Source organism: Lineus longissimus, chromosome 2, assembly GCF_910592395.1.
Source record: "Lineus longissimus chromosome 2, tnLinLong1.2, whole genome shotgun sequence".
In the NCBI taxonomy this organism is placed as follows: Eukaryota; Metazoa; Nemertea; class Pilidiophora; order Heteronemertea; family Lineidae; genus Lineus; species Lineus longissimus.
The window spans coordinates 27,747,084-27,768,551 of NC_088309.1; the positions used below are offsets into that span (position 1 = coordinate 27,747,084).

General features: G+C 40.3%; 1 protein-coding gene across 2 annotated transcripts; it reads right to left on the bottom strand.

Moving 5' to 3' along the window:
* Window positions 1-126: 126 nt before the first annotated feature.
* LOC135483347 (uncharacterized) lies at window positions 127-21,389 on the bottom strand. 2 transcript variants are annotated; one of them, XM_064764159.1, is made up of 7 exons: window positions 21,255-21,389; window positions 19,209-19,943; window positions 18,834-18,966; window positions 7,965-8,187; window positions 6,140-6,395; window positions 5,635-5,857; window positions 127-5,202 (listed from the first exon to the last, which is right to left on the bottom strand). In XM_064764159.1, the coding sequence occupies exons 2-7, from the start codon at window positions 19,915-19,917 to the stop codon at window positions 4,947-4,949; spliced, it is 1,800 nt and encodes a 599-aa protein (XP_064620229.1). In that variant the 5' UTR covers window positions 19,918-19,943; window positions 21,255-21,389; the 3' UTR covers window positions 127-4,946. The 2 variants fall into 2 exon arrangements, with proteins under 2 accessions (XP_064620229.1, XP_064620230.1); XM_064764160.1 differs by having other exon boundaries at window positions 21,267-21,376.
* Window positions 21,390-21,468: the final 79 nt, after the last annotated feature.

The window sequence follows — 21,468 nt, forward strand, 5'->3', positions numbered from 1 at the left end:
TAGCAGAAGGGCCCTGATGTTGTCCCAGGAAGCCTACATGAGGTACTTCAAGTAGATGCCATAACGAAAACGTCTGTCCATTAGTGGTTAACTCTTCCATTCAAAAAACAGAAACTACTAGAAAACTGATGTTTATGTAGAAAAGTTACCATCTTTTTATTACATGTATGTTAAAATCCTTTGAAAATCACAGAATACCAAACAACTACACCATCGATGAAAATATAAAATCTGGCTCATTAAAACATCCCAAGTCATGTCACCAACATGTAGTGTATTAACTGAGAAGTCATCGTAAGAAACTGAATAATCCTATTCAAGAAACTAGAAGTACATGTACATGTTGAAACATTTTGCATGTGAAATTCCTGCATTTGGAGAGATGGACAAAACAAGAACCATAATCATGATAACAGATTAGCAAGTTCCAATTCTTGACACAACAAAATCTAAGAATTTTTAGGTGACGATAGGCAGAGCCAGGTAGGCCAGATTAACTTCCTGGAAGGTGTCTCTTCCTGTTACCGTGATAGAAACTGAAGTATTTCTTAAACAGCATGTATCATACAGTACATGTTGCACTAAGTTTAACACTTGGGAACATCAATTCAGCTACTGACAACACCAACACAGACAATATTGAGGTAGCCTAGGTGATGATAACCTGAAGAATATCGATGCATATCTGACATGATGAGATAGCAGGAAAGCAATACTGAGTATTAGTGATTTGAGCCCAGGCGTGTTTTGGTGTTGACAGAGTCCGAGCAGAGGATGTCATCAGAGCGCAAGATACCATTTTGGTTACATCACTGACCCAGTTTGGCATAGTGAAGTGTGACGATATCAACAATAACGTCATGCCCATGTGATGCACTGTATTGATGATGGACATGGACTGACATCTGAAATGACTGACCTAATGACATCACTGCACAGCTATTATACATAAGTAGACATAAACAGAAGTAACAGAGCCAGACTGGCCAAATGGCCATGACGTCTTCTAAAGATCAATGGGCTGTGGTGAATGCATCTGATTTAGATCATTTTTGTGTAAAATTCTCAGGCAAGAAACTTGCCATTAAGGATATTCCATAACAATGAAAAGCACTGGACAGACAAGTTACAAATCTCACATCTAAACAAACAGTAAAGACAATAAAGTGAAGTGCTAAGCCTGAAGATGTAAAGTTACAAAATAAAATATTGAGTACCATAAAAACGATAGACTCTATTGACAGTATATACCTTGTTACCAATACAAAAGATATTCGTCTATAGTCTGTCCAGAATAGGTATCCTTGTTGTTTCAGGGTTGGAAGTCAGTCCCGATTCAAGTGATAATTCTGTACACAATTCACACAAATTCAGTCCTCATCAATTGAACAGTATCAGCTAGTCCTTGCCCAATTCTGGCAACAAACTGTAGACCGATGATAACTTGATGAAGACACTTTGGGAGCACTAGCACCACTCTACCAGCCCCAGACCACAAGGATAACTTGCTGTTCAGACTCTAACTTAAGTATATGATAATCCCATAGGCCTCATTCAAAGGCACCATCATCACTTGGACTGTAATTGTAGACTTGTAGAAATTATCTTCCTTTTTAAATTTTCGATCAAACTGATCAAAGATGTTATAGGTATTCTTCAAGAAATACTTTATATTCAAGAATATGCTATCAAACTTCAAAATACCAAACATTACTTTAATTTTTTAATACCAAATCATAAATTTCCAGCCACGAAATTATGGCCAAAATACTGACATGCATTGAAACGTGCTGCCATAAAATAGCCTTATAGTGAGTCTCTTACAAAACATACTTATATTGTGATTATATAATCTGAATATATCTCATCTTCTGTCCCAGTGCAGTAGACAAGGGGTAGGGTGCACTGACAGACAACACGAATCATCTCAATGACAACAGATTCTACACTTTGATTCAGTTTCCCAACTCAAAGACCAACACACATAGTACATAGTGACGTGTTACCAACTCCTTACGTCATCTCTGTCAATGCCCTTATAGATCCAGTCACATTAGGTGACACTCAGACATGTGATGTCTCACTCACAAACCCTCAAACTCTCTAGCTTTTCACCTTTCCAGGGTTAAATCTCTCAAGTTCAAACATTCTATGGCACAGTACCCAGCATAACCTTCTATACAACAACAAGCAAACTATAGACAGCGCTGAAACAACTGACAGTAAACTTTCCAAACTTCAACACGATATGCTAAAATGTGTGGAACAGGACACCATTTATCACAACAAGGCTAATCACAATGGACCAGACATGTACCAAATAAACACCAACACCTAATATATACAGATTATAATTGCTCATGGTACAGCATCGGGTATGCTAACAATATCAAGCAAATTAACCTGATTTTCCTGAAGAAGTTTATACTCAGCAACAGAAAATGTGATTGTTGCAGTGTACAATGTATATGGTGATAATAATGAACAAAGGTCATGGGTCCAACACCTTGTTAGAGACCCAGGCAGTGGAGCAACAGAATGATAATAGAGAGACTAAACATATTAGCCCAGCTACTGGCTGGTATATTCCGGTTCAAGCTCAACTCCCTGGGGAGTATCACATGTCCTAACTGCACTCACGACTAACATCCACATTTGGCCAACTCTGCCAGCTTGGCATTCATTTATTCCTGGGTGGACCTCGAGAAGCTAATAGGGGCAAGTGACAAGACGACCAAAAGTATAGACTCAATATATGATATATTTTCAAAAATCAAGACTGCTTGCACCATATACTGACTGCTTCGTTGTTAGAAACATATCCCTGCGTTTGAAATTCAAACTTTTCAACAAAATTACAAGAAAACAAGAAACCTCCAAGAACTACTGATACAACAGAATTAAAATTCATACAAAATTTTCAGACTGTTTCGGTTCGAGAGCAATTTTATAATCTTAACAAAATATGCTGCCTCAGCTGAAATCAGCAGTGAAAAATCTCAATTTCACGTAAAACCTGATCAAGTTGTTCACTGTACAGTATTAAGTGAGTGACATATTCCACTTTAAAAATGTCTTTCTGCCTAAAAAGCCCAGTCAGTTGTGCAAATAATTGCTCTCGACAATAAAATTATTACTGCTTCTTATAATCTGATGAAAGGTGACTTTTTTCAGCAAAAAAACAATCTGCATCACTACATCTAATCAATGTGAAATCATTTACTGTCCACGTGTGAAATTGCACAGTCTTCAATGTAGCATCACCTGTGTGTGCTGACCTTAATAAGCGACAACAAGAGGCGTGTTCTTCAGCCTGTAAGGAAATGTCAAAAGATAGCTGGGAATAGCAACAGTAGAAGCTGGTCACATTTCACATCAATAATGTACTATAATGCAGATGGCTCCGTGCCAATGCAGCGTGAGCGTATTGATCGAGAGTATAAATAAAACTTCCATCAACAATAATCATTAAATGATTTTGACACAATTTCCTGTAAACTGCCAAATTTTCGTGATTCACAAAAATTCCTGAAAGAATGCCAAAATTTTCATGATTTGAATTTTGCAAATCTATGTTACTCACCAAGTCCATGAAATTAAAATGCCCACAAGATTAAGTGGTCTACAGCGTCTACTGTTAAAATCTACCTAAATTCATGATTTAAAAGTGCATCCGAAATTCTTTCAGCTATGGCCCATGGACTTGATGCACCTAAGCAACTTACGCCACAACCATAAATAAATTGACCTGAAGCCGCATTGAAACCATAACATATGCTGCATTCAAATGGAAATAACTTGGAATTACAATAAAAGTTCAAGAAGTCTATATTTTAGTGACTAAATCTAAAAATATTTAGCACAGAACTATTGTACATAAAATCTATAGCTGCACTGGAAAATTCTAAGCTTAGCTGAAACGTCAAACCTTGCCATTTGTATTTGTTAACAAGAAACTATAAAATTCATCTCAGTTTTTGAAACAAGGAGAACTGCTCAACTGAGTTTTTTAGCAATTTGACATTTCTAGTGAATGAACCAAGCTCAAGTTGAAGCATTTGGAAATGCATAACTAAGTTCCATAAGCATTAGTAAATAACTTAAGCTGCTTTTGAAGCTTTATGAATTGTACATCTCAGTTCTTATGAATATTTACACACAAAACCGGCCATGTTATAGTAGTGGCCATACTGATATCACAGGCAGGTTATGAGATACATGATCAAGTAGGTTTATACACCAATATAGAGGATCTAGCATGTACAACAATATTTCTCAATCTGTCAACACTACCCAAACCCAAAACTTGCAAACATCACGCAATTCACTGTCAATTTTTTCATTATTTCTTCAAGGTAGCCTTCATTCTTCAGAGTATAACAGGAGTTCAAACTTTGCTCTCATCATTTTTTGTCAACATGGTTGATAACAACGTATATGGAGCAACCTTACCTGCTCGGCACATTTCTTAAATGTTTCAAAAGTGAAGCTTGCAGAAGTCTAGTGGGTTTCACGGTGGTGATTGACAGACTGATGTTAGGACGACGACAACATTAGGTGTAATAGGATGGTTTTATTTCATGTCATTGCTGCTTCTTTTTGCATGACAGACAGAATATTAACCCTGCGTTAAGATATGTATGAGATAAAATGATAACGGATCATCAAATTTATACCATTGTGATGTTATGTAGTATGGTGGGCAAGTACGACCAGGCATGACAGAACTCCATTCTCCTCATCCAAGTTCATCTCAACTCAGATGGATCCTTCATTATCTCTCTACTCAGAGGGATCCTTCATTATCTCTCTACTCAGAGGGATCCTTCATTATCTCTCTACTCAGAGGGATCCTCCATTATGTCTCACCCTCTTACTGGTCTTACTAATCTGACCATCTGGTTGGAATACTTCATTCTTTCATCTCTTTTGGAGGCACAGGATCATCATTTTTCACCTTCACTAGCCTCATTGTCAACAATATCTGACATGGCCAACTTTTTCTTCACAACGAGTCCAAGGTTGTCCTCCATTTGAATTGTGATCATCAGTGCGTCACCAGAGAGGTCTTTGATTTGAGCAGCGGGAAGTCTGAATAGCTTGGGTGCTTCGTCGAGGAATTCCCAGTGATGGAAGACGATGCCATCGGGGAGATTACGCACTTCGATCTGACGTAGGCCATTTGGAGATGTGACTTGTCCTCTGAAGAAAGGTAGATGTTACTCATCATTAAAAGGAATAAGCTTAAGTAAGGTATTGCCTAGCCAGATCCAGAATAGGATACTGACTAAACCCATCACAGCTAAAACAGATTTCGAATAGTTCAAAATATCTCTTTTATACAGTATTAACAGACTCAGTTTTGACGGTAGTGAGAATCTAAACTTTTCTCTCAAGTCTCCTTTAATCCCACTGATTCAACATCAGCTCACGATTACGCACAGACCGCCGTCAACTATAATCAATGAATAGTCCCTGGAGTGATAATGTGAGGCAGGTTTGAACATCTTGTCTACTGTGACTAATTAGAGGCAACAGGGAACTGTAAAGGTGTAAGGAGCACTGATACGTGCTTGGGCAAGTGTTGATAAAAACTACAGGCAAAATCACATTTTTGAGGTGTTTGATACTTACTTTGAAACAATAGGTGGGTCTCCTTTTGGTATGTTCTCAAATTCATTAAACCAGCGGTGCCACCTCAACAACAGTGCAGAAGCGCGATGCCAGTGGGCGCCACCATCTGCAAACTTGACGATGGGAGACCTTGGTGGTGTGGAGGAGGAGGAACTTGGCAGATGTGCTGGCCGTACTCTGATCGGAGAGGAATGTGCCGAGGCAGGCTCACTTCTTGGCTCAACTGAAATAGAGAGGGATCGTTTCATGTACGATACAGAAACTGCCTGCCCTAGGAGAGACGATTTGATTGATCATCGGGACTGGCGGTACTGTGGTCAACTGGTGGTACAACTGGTGGGGTTGGCATCTAGCTGACCTGCCAGGGTGAGACAGAATTTCTCTTCAGCACCATCTAAACAGAACGTCAGGTGTTCAATCTGTGACTGGGCCTTGGTGTCATTCAACTGTTACATACTGAAGTTGCCTGATCGGTATGTGACTGATACAAACCAACTCTCTTTACCTGGTTGCATAATCTTTTTCAGTGGAGGTGGTCGAATCTTGAGTTTCTTCAGCAATTCACTTGGTCCCAGGTCTTCAACTATAACATCCTCTGAGCCATCTGGATATGTTATGAAAGTCTTCTTAGTTTTCGTCCCATCGTAGTTATTGATGATGACTGTCTGCTTGGTCTCCGGCAGCAGGCGATGGAATGCACACTCGACGTGGATGATGTCGACGTTATTTGGAGCGGAGTGATGGCGTATTCGGTTTTGAACCTGAATCGTAAGAAATGTTGCACATTATAATCAGTGGCGATGGACTACCAATACCACAAACGCTATTGAACCAAGAAGAGCCACACAGAGCCCCCGACCACCAGCTCAGGTCAAACGTAAGCAGATTTACGCAAAGGTTTTAACAAAGAATATCATTCTCATCTTCAGCCAGTATAGGATAAAAGGGTTAAATCTGAGGTTTTTGTTTTTACGCTATGACTAAAGATTTCGTTGTCTCTACAAGCCGACTGAGCATTAGTAAGTAAAATGTGTGGGAACACTGACACGTGCAGCTCAATAATGAGCCGAGACCTTCGCTCTTCCAGAACGACTGATGATGAAGTCAGCATTCAATATTGTTACTGTTCCACTTGAATATTGTCACGGTCATTTCACCCAGTTTAGGCAGAATCAGCTGTACATTGTTTGCACTACATTCTGCATCAATCAAAACTCAATTTCAGTTGAAACTGGCCTGTAATTTGTTCCATTTTCAATTCCAATTTCATCAAGTATTCACAAAAACAGTTGGTCTTTGTGATATGAAACAGCAGATAGATGGAGACAAACTTGAAGTATCATGGACTTCACCGCAATGTTACTTGATACCAACATTGAATACTGGATGCTTTATTTTGCAACCAATTTACAGCGTTGATTGTCATGCAAAATGGCTGTTGTGTATCACTAAACCATATTGAACTGTGTACAAATGTACAGGGGGCTACAGCAATCATAGATTGAAACAGACAGTTCAATCCGCGGATGACAGCATTATCAGCGCACTTTTTATTGAAGTGCTTCAGAGGTAGCAGAGATCACTCCATGACTCATGGATAATCGGCTTCACTGGAACGTTATAAAACCTTTTAATAAAGCAGAGTACTCAGCTGACTCAAAGTTTTTCATAAACCTAAAAACTTATCTTTTGTGCACGAAGGCTACATGTATATCTGATGATATGGATAAGAGATGACTAAACATAGCACAGGCATTCTAAGGGGAGTAAAACAGCGGCCCTTGGGCTTTTTACTGAACTACCTTCAACGGTAACAAACATAAGACGTGCTAGCATTTTGAGTAGATGAATTTACAAAACCAAATTTGAAAACCTGTACCCTTCATAATACGAGTCCACGACTGAGCCCAATAAAATGTACCGTACCAAAATGGATACCTCTCTTTTCTCTATACAACCGCAAGCAACCCGAGAAGAATGTGTAACCAATACCTCGACAAATCCAATTTAATAGCAGCAATCCCTTGAGAAAAAGACACTTAAGACATTCTAACAGATTTTGGAATTTAACTGAGAATAGCATTGCATGCTGAGCAGATGAAGATTTGTGGAATTGAAGAAGAAGGATTCATCGATTTCAGATAAAATTACTTCTGACGTGGTTGTAGCTGATGGGTATTGATCTGAAACAGGTGAAGACTGGTATGTTTTGGACACATCAGGAAAACAACATGGATACTCTAAATGTCTCAAGATCTGAATGACCAAAGCAGGTAAACCCTTCTCCTCATGATTTGTCTCTGAATCACAAGGCTAGCAATGATACGTACCCTTCTATGAGCTGGAATGTGTTGGGGACTGTACGGGCCCTTATGGATGGTCTGACCATTGATTGGCTTTCCCTGAGTTGCTGGCTGCACGGTGAAGACCCGATGGAGATCGTCGAAGCCGCGGGCCATGATGCCTGTCGTGGTATGTCCGAGGTCGAATGTGTGACCGAGCTCATGGAGAGAGGCACCAAGTCCTGTAGCATAGTTGGCCCAGTAGTACTGCCTGCAAGTAGAAAAGTGGAGGGCAAATCAACAATGCGTCAAATACACAACTACATAACAAGGCTTACATCAGCTATGCACAACACTGATTAGGTCTTTCTTTCAGATATGAAGCAACGGAAAGCTGAAAAACACCAAGCCTAAATCAATCATTTTTTAGCCAACCGTATGACTGACTGCCAGATTCTGCTTTACATTCTTGCTAGGCTGCATGCACCTCAGCCAACCAACTGAATTGCCCAACGCCATCTGAGACCAAATCATTCACTTCTCCTTCAGTTAGCCGCAACAACCCTGATCAATTCACCTTTTTCTCCACTGAGCATGTTGAATAATAGAGGTCTCATTAACAGTCGAGACACGTTGAATATCTCTAACAGGGCGGAGTAATGGGTAGGCGGCTAGGTGTGTGATAGATGAGGGGAGAGCTCGAGTTGATGAAGTAGGTGAAGAAGCCAGGGATATCAACAGGCAGACAGAGGCTGGCAGATCACCAACACTGTATTATTGATTCTGGAGCGTTGGCAGGGTGGTAGTGGTTTGTAGCAGTCTTACAATGAGATGGCCGGGACAACGCTCTCTTACGAGTATGTGGGTTTGCTCACCAATATTTATTACAAACCCAAAAAACATACCAAAATAACTGATTGGTTTATTCATGCCTCATTGCTTTTTTAACTAGGGTTGATTTGCCCATTGTTTGGTTTTGACTCACAACCTGTCAGGGGTCTCAACCATACAATGACCAGCTCTCTCATGTTTATACGCTCATGCTGACAAGTTGAATTGGAGCTAATGATGAAGCCTGGTACTAAAGTAGTATAATGAAATGAGTTGTATATTCTATCAGTCGGTGTTGACAGACTTGTCAATCAAGGTACAGAAATCCAATAACGGAGACAAGAGATATCAATAGGAAACACAACCACCATGTCATATGATACAGCATGTTCAATGGTCATCATAAAGTAATAATTGCCTCAAAGTTTTTTTAGTAATTAGTTGACATTATTTTCATATTAAGCTATGTTTGTTCAGGTGGTCAAAGCAGGGTCCCTGGATCAGCCTGACATGATGAAGCATGCCCTTAGAGGATGGTTTTTGTAACAGTTAGATTGTCTGACCTTACGAAGTAATGTTTTTAACCAACCCAACAACTGGTAGTTTGGAATATGCATGAGCAAAGCCAGAATAGAGATTTGCAAACAAAAGGTCTACTGGTTGACCAAACAAGACATCCAATAAAAGTGCTGTGATGCCAACCTTTAAGATTGCCCACATTTTTATCACGTGAACTGCAAGAGCTTTGCGATGAGACACATTCCTCGGCGTCCAACATTCACAAAGAGCTCAATCAACAACCTGCTAACACTAATTATGTTGACAGTCAACACTGACTTCCTCAGCCGGGTGAGCTAGCGGGGACAGTTTTATACACGAGCCAGCAGGGACCCGACAGAAGGGATGGTGAGTCTGGTGGACTTCCTCAACCAAAGCAATAAGGCTCGTCGTGGGGTGGTGTTCATTCCTGTTGCATTCTCAAAGTAGGCATACAGGGATTGATTTTTTGCTGTCATATCACAACCAGCAAGTCACAAAGTTCACATGCAAAGGATATCAAAATATTTTCCGTGTGACATCACACGAACGGATGTGGTTTCATCTGGCATTGATTTCCAACCACTGGCAAGCATAACAGATGGTGCAAGAGCACGATATATGTGAGTGATTGATCAGATCGATTCGGGCGATACACATCATGCATACAGGTATCATAGTCTGCCTGTGGAGTGTGCAACTGGAACAACTGACAGACTGGGCTGACAGTACCAATACCAATGTCAAGAAGGTACTGCCGGTACTCTACTCGTTATGACACAATATGTCTTCAGTATGAAATTTGGTACAATTACCTTATAACTGGAGCCTTGTGGTTAAGATATCTTTACTGTCATGCTCACCTCTATACTGCACCAAGGAAGGAAACAGTTCTTTCCAAAACGAGAGGAGTAACTCCATCAAATGATAGAGAAGCTCTCAGTCAGTTAGAAATCTTATGACACATATACTGCACATCAGCTAGAGCCGATGCTATAAACAAGACGCAGTTGATTTTTTATTATCCTACATTATTCACGACATTAGAAAGAGCATCTGCCACAAGACCCCGCTCGTGACTCTAACAATCCCGATCATTACCATGGATTATGCCAGGACAACGGCAGCACAGCGAGACATGTCTCACAAGATCGTCTTAACTCCGCTTGTCATCCATACAAACTATGCCAATTAACTCCTATACTAATTAATTACCCAAGCTAAGTCATTTAATCCACTGCTTTGACTGAGCGATGCCTTTTTAGCAGCTGAGTAAGTTAGTCTGAGAAGGCAGATGAGTGGGATGACATTTTAACACTAGTCTCGTGTGTTTCGTGTTCTTCTTCAATGAGCCAAGAAGTCATTATCTGATGCATCAGAGAAAGAGGTATTCCCATAAAATGTCTCCCACTAATCACCCCAACATACGAAGAAAACCCTTGAGGCATACTGAGGCTCAGTGGTATGTAGATCGAGCACTGATGAAACGTTCATAAAGGTTTTCAGACATTAAGTTTTTTCTCAAGTCTAGAAATATTTGCACTTCAGAGTTCAACTATGGGGGATGGGTCTTTTTAAGGATGTGCCCCAGTTGGATATAGGCTGATGTCTTCTATCATTTGAATCAAAACAATACAGTGCTTCACACTGATTAACTCAGATGCTGTATCTGCATCACTCATCAAGACTTTTTGAATTCCTGTTAACGGTTACATTTATCTGCCCATATTTCTTCAGAAAATCAGAAATGTTTGCCAATGAGGACAAAAAGAAGCGGAAGTGTTCAAGAATTCAATCACAATGATAAAGCACCATTTTATAGCAAGAATGGTGAAAAATAGAATCTTTATCACATAATGGAACTGTTTGAGATGCATGGATGGAGGAAGTGGTTGCTTAGGAATGAAGATGCAGAGCGGACGACAGTGATGAGATGCGTGCTCGTGGATCAATTGGATTACGCTGGGGGCATGGCTGGGGTCTATCAAGTGAGGGCTTCTGGGGTCAGGTATAGGGAGGATGCCATGGACTAATTCACAATACTGATTGGATAGGCATAATTTGCATTTTGGTAAAACCCACAGCAAGACGCTAAACACTTTCTGTGTTTTTTTGCTTCCAGTAGAACCAAAAGCATAACATCAATGACAAAAGAGAAACAGTTTCTCTAAATTACCATTTTCTTGCGGATTTCATTACGGCCACCACAACAAATGGGGCTCTAGCTCATAATGGGAATGGGTTGCATACCAGTTGCCAAGAAGACCTGGGCTACAAATCATCATAGAAAAGAGATATATTTTGCCCATGGCAAACAACCTCAGTGGAGGACGAAATCTAGTTTTCTGTCTACATGCCAGCTGGTTGAACTTGACGTAATCTATGGATGGAAACAGTGTAAACAACCCAAACTTCATTACTCACCAATAACCCGCTGCAAAATTTGACAATTTTCCAATTTAACCTAAGAAGATGGGAACTGTATTCAATCATCGTTGCATCAGATTGTGAATTAAATGCACTTGTAGCAGCATGTCCCAGCAGATCAGATTATCAGGCGCTGCACCAGAGAGATTCGGCAATCGACATTTCAGAATGATCCAAAAAGCTTTCAGATGCCCAAATCAATTTATGTGCAGAGAACCTCATCGAAGCAGCTCCCCAGAGTGATAAATGAATTACATTTGGTACAAGGGGCCAGAATAACTGGGAAGTTATATGTACGTTATGCATTAGGACTTTTCTTCCATCACAGTATTGCCAGATCTCAATGGCAGTCTGTATGGTTCACAGCATGAGTCTGTGAGCGGTAGGGATACCAACACTGACTTTCAATCTTCCCGATTAGTGTGAGCATTATTGATGTGAGTCTCTCCATAATTTGATGATATATCACCAATATAATGGTTTTGTCTCCCATAAGCCAGATACCAATAATGTATTGGCAAAGCTTTCCGTAGACATTTACGATAAATACTTTACAGCTGACGATAAGTAGTGCATTTCCAGAGACAAACTTGATTCAGTTACCCAGGAACAATATGACCACCGGTAGGGGAGAGTGGGGTAGCATGAGCCGTCGGGCACCATGAGCCAGGCCACTTCCAGCCAAACTTTCCTCAAGGTGGCAGTGCAAACGTCCCTCTATTGGTGAATAAAAGAACCACTCATTCATTTTCCATTGTCATGTCTTTGCCAATTTCAAATTTCTTGAGGAAAAAGGTGTAACCAGTTTGGCTGGAAGTGGCCTGGCTCATGGTGCCCGACGGCTCATGGTACCCCACTCTCCCCTACATTTGGATGAGAACCTCTAAGATCTGTTAAAAAAAGATGCACATTTACAACAAAAACAAATTATTAAATAATGGACATACAATACATGTATGTTTTAAGAGTTTACTTTCAAAGTAATGACAGGCTACCACATGAGAACCCAAATGCCACAAAGTTCACCACTAATACAGCAAATGGGCCTAATCCTCAACTCTCTACGGATTACATGGTTTATTGTAAAGCCAATTTGTCACTCTGATTGTATATTCTGCATTCACATGACCAACATGTTCACAAGTGGCTAATATTGACCACAAGGGACACAAGCATCATTCGTCTAATGGTACTGTTCCAATGTGTCAAAACACGATAATGGTATACGCCGCTCTTGAGGCCCTGTCCAACCCAAGAGACTGATTCGTTTTAGCCAACAATTCTAATATGACGATACAAAGAGCTTGCAGAGTGTGAGTTTGCAATAGCTATCATCAGCCAGGGAGGTCTACATGACATGAATACGGACTCCACTCTTCATTTACTCGAGCTGCACACCAGTGATGGGATCACAACTCTGCTGGTTCCAGACGTCCAAACCAGGAGTTCATCAAAACATCCCCTTTACGTCCAAAAGAGAAACTCCTCATGGAGAAATAACCATACAAAACAGAAACAGCCATCTTTAATGATGTCCCCACCGCCATCACCGTGATAAGACCTGAATCTTGACGATGAATAACCACAGAATACTCCATAGAGACCCAGCAGGTTTATGGTGTGACAGATTCAAGACGTGTCTACTTCAGATTGACTTGGAAGACAAATGAACTGGAGTCAGGCAATGACAATAAAAAAGCCCACTGTGGATGGTGGTTTGCCTGTTTTGAAGCAATGAACATTGTAAGAATGATTGTCATATTCAAGACCTTCTCTGATGTACACCTTTTTCTGTACTTGGACCTATAACTGGAGCAGAGTATGGATTGATAATGATTAATGTACTACTGGAAGCCAATAGTCCTAGCACATTGACATCAGTTCTTTGACATGATAGCTTTGAATGTTACATTGGAGACGGAACACGATCACTCCTCCAAGCCAGGTCTGATGCAGCAGCAATCAAGTCGAAACCCCTGCACCATAAACTACAGTAACTCTAAGTAATTACATCATAAAAATCCCTCACCTCCTTCATGTCAATTATTGATGCCATTACTGAAATGATGCCTCCACCAAGACCAAGTTTATTGAAGTAATTTTCATCATATTTTAAAACAAAGTTAACTAAACCATCTTGTTAGTCATTCAGAGCCAAGAGAAGCAATTATAAGTAGCTTCATCAGGTCGATTTTTTTTGTCTGACAGAAGTTAAGTCAATTTTGAAAGCTGAATATCTCGTCTGCATCGTTTTTTCTTGCCATTGGGCGCAGTTTTAGACTGAATGATGCCACAGAGCAAGTCGCCAGAGTCACTTACTCCATCAGTTTTTATATTTGATTACGCATTTTTCTTCTAAGTCCAATCCACAACGGATCCCGTTAATGGCAGAAAAATGCATCTTAAACGACATAATGCTCTCAAGGAAATTGTTCCAGGGGGTGAAATATCCGAGTAGACAAGCCAGGAAGTAATATTCTCATACTACCTATTTGATTAGTCATTCATATCCTTTGGAATCATGTTGCCATGGAAACCATACAAGATAATTTGGGAAATAAAAGGCCAGCCAACTTAAATTTTGAGGGATGATACCTGAATAAAATTTGTGAAAGCAGATGTATTTGTCATAGTTCAAAAGTGTTAAGGTAACCACAGCGTTATCAGCCCAATCTTAATGACACTTCTGGGATGATATTGGAAAACCACTTTAGCACCAAATCGCAGCTGATGAGCCATAGCCATAGCTTATGACCCTGACAACCACTGGCCACCACGGATAAGCTATACCTAAACCCAATAATAACGGCCATCCTCTCGCTATAAATCACAGCTAGCCACAAGCAAGGCTCCGGCATAAAAAGGACATAGAACTAGTTGTGATGGGTTTGTTCTCCAAGGATGAGATTGTGGCAACGCCATGTTGATAAGTTACCACATTTGGTTTCTGCTGGTGTGCATAAGCCAGTGTGCCATCTGAGAGGTTTGAGTGTGTTGATTCAGAGACTAAAGATGACTGGCAAACACTGTCAATTGTTGACACAGAATACACTACAAGAAGGAGACAATCACTAGGTCTTCCATTATTCGAGGTCATGAGAAATGAGTGTAGAAACAACCAGTATCAAATATGGTTCTGGTAACATGAACAAAAATCTATCAGAATTCTCTTTCATGGTATCCTTTGAAGTATTTCAATGGTAATTAGTCTCCATATGGCATCCAAGACTGATTGATTTAAGCATACAGACACAACTTATCCTATAACATTATACCAGGCTCATACAAGGGTTTGCTGCTGCAGTGCACCCACCAATTTCATCTATTAACTCAAAGTTAAACTCTTGTAAAGGAAAGAGCGCCCCAAATGCCTAATCAATGGAATTGTGGGCTTTCACTCGACTCAAGAGAACACTCCTGTTTCAAGTGGGTGGCTTGTAATGCTTCAAGAGCACTTGTTTGCAAATGGTTCCAGCTGCTCATTGCCATAATATAAGAAAAGAAACATTGTGAAATGTTCTCAAATTTTCACTGATTGACATACATGTACGTTTGAACTATTCGACAAGTACTTCACTGCATGGTGTAAGTCAAAATTAAGGCTAAAACGACTGATCGCAGGCCATCGTATGGTTGATACAATCTGTAGTGTGGTACTTTTGGCGATCAATGAAACCACAACGGGACAAATGTCAGGAGACGCAGAGAGGCCAGTGACCTCACCATATTGACATCTGCCCAGCACATATCCAGGATTCCACAATATTGCTAGTGTGGTTGAAGATACAATCATCTAGTATCTAACATGAGGCACCCATCATCGAGTTTCTCTTATCATGTTCTCAGCGTGATGACCGCATAATCAGGTGGGCAAACACGACACAGCATCTTCTCTTTCATGAGGAATTCATGATTGTTGGTGGAGAGGTACTCACAGACTAGGAGACACAACAGAGGAATGAGAAAAGGGGCACAAGGAGGTATCTTAGGTAACTGTAAGGCCTTCCCTCAAGACATTCTTTACCATCCTCTTGACCTTCTTGACAGGTCAACATAACATACAAGACCACATCGTCCTCCACAAACAGACCAACCATGAAATGTCAAACAGCCATGGTCTTCTGTCTCACAAACAGAGAGAAGGGTTCACTATGAGCTTTGTTGCTTGCATCAAATGCTTTCCTCACCGATGGTGCATTGTTTGTAAGATGGTTAACAGTGGCTGAACTGTGGATTTATCTCCTTGTTGACGCAAAGGAAAGGTCAAGCTTGCATGGCTCTGAGAGATTACATCTACTATAATTTGATGGTGAGACTTTCATCAAGAAACCTCTTCGTCTCAGATTCTGACTCAGAGGGAATGCCAAAAGGTGTCAATTGGCTGTCCCCAATACAATACAGAACCCTCACATACAAAAGATACCAACTGTTCACATCAATCAATATACAACCAGATATGTTTCCTCCATCACAAACATGGGATAACCCAAAGCCGGGCGCAACCGGTAGAATCTACATGAAAACGTCCCATTAACTTTATCAACTAAACAGATCAGCTCATGAGTTGCTATGGAAACAGAATCAAACACAATTAATACATCCCAGTGTTACAGGAGTAATCCGGGCCTGTCGCCTCCATAAATATTTGATCATTCTAAGAGGACAGCAGTAAAATGTCTCAAGATGAGGCATTTAGCTAGCTTTTTCAAGCTTATGGTAGTGTACCCTGCATGAGTGGGGAGTATGTCTGGGGGAGAGGGGGGAGGTTACTCGATGAACCATTCAGATGAGTCTGGACCACATTCTCATTGTCACTTGACATACACTTCATCGGATTGCTGTGCAATGAACATTTGATATTTTATCACTCGAGAGTAAAGTGATTACTACAATGATTCATTCAGCTACCCTGACAATAGACAAAAATGACAATAACATCATCACACATTTGATCAAATTTCAATAATTCATACATTGGCACATGAGAATGGCATCCAATTCCAAAGAAGATTTATTATTCAATTTCTGTTCATAAGAAGGAAATTACAGTGTTTTTCTCCCATCATCATAGAAGATTGATGCGTTCACATGAGAGAATGACGGTGATAATTCATCCATCACTATGCGCTTGCAACATGCAACGAAATAAACAATCAATTTTGAAATGTTGGGATGAACCAATCAAACATGTCAAAGGAATTCGACAGTGTGTCTCCAGTTTGTAGCAAAATAGTCTGTGGGGTTTTTCTCAAACATCCTCACATTTGGGGGTCTGTGGGGTTTTTCTCAAACATCCTCACATTTGGGTGAACCTCACTAATCCCCTTTCTCTGGCATGTTTGAAACTCGGGGTGGGGCACTAATGACTAGCTTATAATACGAGCTGTAAAATCAATCTGTATTTCAGTAACTCTCTGGAGACTTCAACAATGAGTGTCAGTCAGAGTTGCCCTTCCAAACAAAATTCAATGCTTATCCACAAATCCTAATTATCTTGATGAAATAATACTGTAGCTTGTAGCAGACAAAAGGCCCTGATAAAACAGTAATCGCTAAATGCATGCTCTTGGTCATGGTGTGCTGCATTTCATCAGATCCATTGGCGGAATGAATTATTCGTGTGTGATTGACAGAGAATGGTACTACATGTACTTTAGCTCTAGGAGGTGGTGAACCGTGAACTAATAATACAACTTCATTATGAGTATCAAAATACTTATATAGCTAGTCATTATCGATTTAATATAAGTAGTGTAAAGAAAGTCATATGATATGAGTGGTAATAGACCTGAACAGGTAGTAATAATGGATGAAGGAGTGGTCATCAATGACACCAGTCAAGTAATGGGCAGACACGCACTGTCTTTTCTATAGGCCAAAGGCACATTGTGAGTGTCACTTAGTATTACACTGAACAGACAAGACAGGAAATTTTATAAAGTTGTTTAAAACTGTCTTTTTAAAATCGTCTTTGACTTTTGACATGTACTATATAATTGGCCTATTGAAATAAGAAATCAAAGACATAAACAGGGCGGTCCTAAAAAGACCATGCATCCTAACTCAAGTCTGCTCTGCAACAGCTGATTCATCACCTCCACAATCAGTCCCGTTGCCCCAATGGCCCATATGTATGATCTTCAAACAATGGCTTTGATCAATTCCAGGATTTTCTCCATGTACCTATTGATTTTCTTCTTTGTTGAAAGATGACTTTGTTTTCAACTGGGACAACCACAGCTGACTAATATTTCGAATGATATGAAACGTATGTAGCAGATGGTAGCTTGGATTTTTTAAAGGACTTTTCCTGCATAATGCATGTATTGTTGTGATTTCCATCTAATTTTGTATGATTCCCCTAGCTTTCCAAAGTATGATGGCAGTGTGCTGCTGCTCACCTCCCCCCACCACCAATCCATGCGATCATTCACCGGTCATCAGCAGGTGAGACGGGCCACAGAGCCATGACAGATCAGGACAATGTTACCTAGGCAACCAATATTTGTTACCATAAAGCTACTTAGAGATGTAGCAGAGGCAAATGCACTGTTTCAGAGAAAGGGGCCATTTCCCACGAATCAATTGAGGGAGTTTGCAACTTTACTTGAGGCTTTAAGACTTCGATGGTGGTCATAAGATCAGAATGGAGGAGGTCACTCAATAACAAGAACAAAACAAGTAGAAAATCAACATTGAATGGACCACTCATACGGTGGCGGTGCAGTCTTCATGAAGCCTGAGCACTTTCTCTTACTGTCTTGGTTCTGACGAACCTCAGCCAATATACAGAATATACAGCTCAGAACAATGATTGGAGAATTAATCAAGTGAAGTAGATTCAGGCAATCAATCCAACAATTTGATTTCCATCAACGAAACCATCACAAAATTTACTTAAAGCACTAAGTTGTGTTCAATACTGCTTGGATCGATTCTGTCACATCACTGCAGCAGCGTAAACAAAGTCTAAAAGGTTTTGATATTGACAAGTCAATGAGATTGTCAGGGACAGATGGGGGGACAGAATAATTTCAAGATCATAGACGAGTTTCATAGAATGACAAAATAAAACCATCAGTCTCCAACAATAACTCTTTTCAGTTTAGAAAGTTGACTTACCTGTAGGCGCTATCATCCATGAACTTGGATTTGTCCATTTTTCTACAATCTGTGAAAGCGGGCACAACGTCTGCCAGTGATTCGGCCCAGGTATGTAAATTACCTGTTCCAAATAAGGCAAGACCACCACCACCTGAAAAAACAATAGAACTCTTTATATTGGCTATAAATCTTTGGTTAAAAAAGTTGAAGACATAACACCCATTAGGCAATGGCATGAATCAAGGGTGTTGTATTCTGATTCACAAGTCTCCAAATTGTCAAGCACGGTCAGATATCATTTTAAAGATCTAGCCTTCTGACATGGTAGTTCGTTGGACTAATCAATGAATTGAGGGATTGTCTTAAACATGAATAAGAAACCTCCATACTCACCAAGAGCAGTGTGACCTTTCGTATGATGTAGTATTTCCCCATGAGTCTTTGGAATAAATCCTAGTGGCACAGTGTAGCGTGTGAATGACATGAATGCGTACCATTTACAAAAGTCTCTTTGAGGCATGTCGGATGTCATGAATTCTCGAGCAAAATGTGTCCACAGATCCCCTCCGGACATGGAATGAGCTTCAGCTAACGTGAGAGATGTTGTAAACACATGACATACAGGCTGATTATTCTTATCCGTTTCCAACTGAAATGTCGTCCTGCCCAGACCATGCTCATGCATCTTCTCCGCAGTAAATGTCTGAATCAGTTGTGCGCCAAGAATAATCCGTTTTTTAGCAGCAGTGGGTGAATTATCAACACCCTCAGGAGCCTGGAATCGGCCAGTGTCATCCTTACATTTGATATAAACTGGACGCACAAAACACTTTCTGACAGGCTTTGCGTAATAAAGAATAAAATCTATCTCAGTATCCTGATAAAGAAATTTTATGACATTTTTCCCTGGTGTTAATTCAACCAAGACTTTGAATTTGGATGAACAAATGGGCCATGATAGTTTTCTTGTTGTATGGTCTGTCTCATTCCAGACTTGGATTTGATCATCCTGAGTTGCACTGGCTTCTACCTCACCAATTAGCAACGGTAGAGAGTAGACAAGTTTTTCCCCTGAGCTAATGTTGTTCACTTTGACTTTCATCTTGATCACTCATTCATAGAGGCAGCCTGAAAGGTGAAAGTGATTCACATGAACTAACTGCTGGCGACAACTTTGTCAAATCTGTAGTGCTCTTTTATTCTATACATTCCAATAATATTTCAGAGGTAGAGATATGCTAATTGCGCACCTTGACCTGGGGTCATCACAGCATGATGAGAGAATAGGGGTAATTCGAGAGGCTCTAGGAAAATTCGTCCCCGGATAATTCGTCCCCGGAAAACTCGTCCCCGGAAAATTCGTCCCCTAGGAAAATTCGTCCCTGGAAAATTCGTCCCCGAGGAAAATTCGTCCCCAGATAATTCGTCCCCGCGGATAATTCGTCCCTGGAAAATTCGTCCCCGGAATATACGTCCCCGAGGATAATTCGTCCCCGGAAAATTCAACAAAAGTTGAAAGTTTCTGACATTACTTTCTAGTAATAACTACTACCTACTCCTTTCGACTTTTCTCATTCAGTGTTATATCTCTATTTACTACCCTACTAGCTAGTTACCTACTCCACTTTTTTCATAGTAGGTAGAGGTAGGCAGGCGAAATAATTTTTTTTCTTCTTCAAATAGGTATTTTTACTGGTCAGAATGAAAGAAAAGCTCTAAATTCTTCAATAAAATATTTTGCCTGCCTACCTCTACCTACTATAAAAATAGTGGGGTAGGTAACTAGCTAGTATGGTAGTAAAGAGAGATGTTACACTGAATGAGAAAAATCGAAAGTAGTAGTTATTACTACAGTCCATTCGACAAGACATAAGAGTCTTGGAGAGTAAAGTCAGAAACTTTCAACTTTGTAAAATTTTCTGGGGACGAATTTTTCTCGGGGACAAATTTTCCTAGGGGACGAATTACCCTCGGGGACAAATTATCCGGGGACGAATTATCCTCGGGGACGAATTATCCAGGGACGAATTTTCCTAGGGGACGAATTATCCTCGGGGACGAATTATCCGGGGACGAATTTTCCTTGGGGACGAATTATCCGGGGACGAATTTGCGGGGACGAATTTTCCGGGGACGAATTATCCGGGGACGAATTTTCCTGTAACCAATTCGAGAATAGGTACGTAAAAGCTAATTGTCAGCGGATACCTTGTGACATATCATAATATGGGCAGCTTCTGCGAGAGAATGTGTTAACTTGAAGGAGATACAACAAGTATAACAACCACAGACACAACACATGCAATGTTAATGTAGCCTATCTTGTAGGGCCTAGCCTATGCACTGTGAGTGACTGTATATGAATGAAGTTAGAAAGAAAGGCGCAGCCCAATACAACTACATTTGGTGTTTTTTCATCATTTGTATCGAAATACTTACGACTGGACACACCTGGCTCATCAGAACATCAAATTGAATCACTCTACGATTTGAATCCAGTTATCCAATCGCTCAGCACATTTGCAGAGCGATATTTGAAGCAACTGAAATCTGCTTGTTGATTGTTTTTTTCTCAGAATCAAACAGTCGCCACATGGAGCGCTGTATACAATGCAAATCTCGTCATCGAGTTCACGCGGTGTGCTTGGTCGTT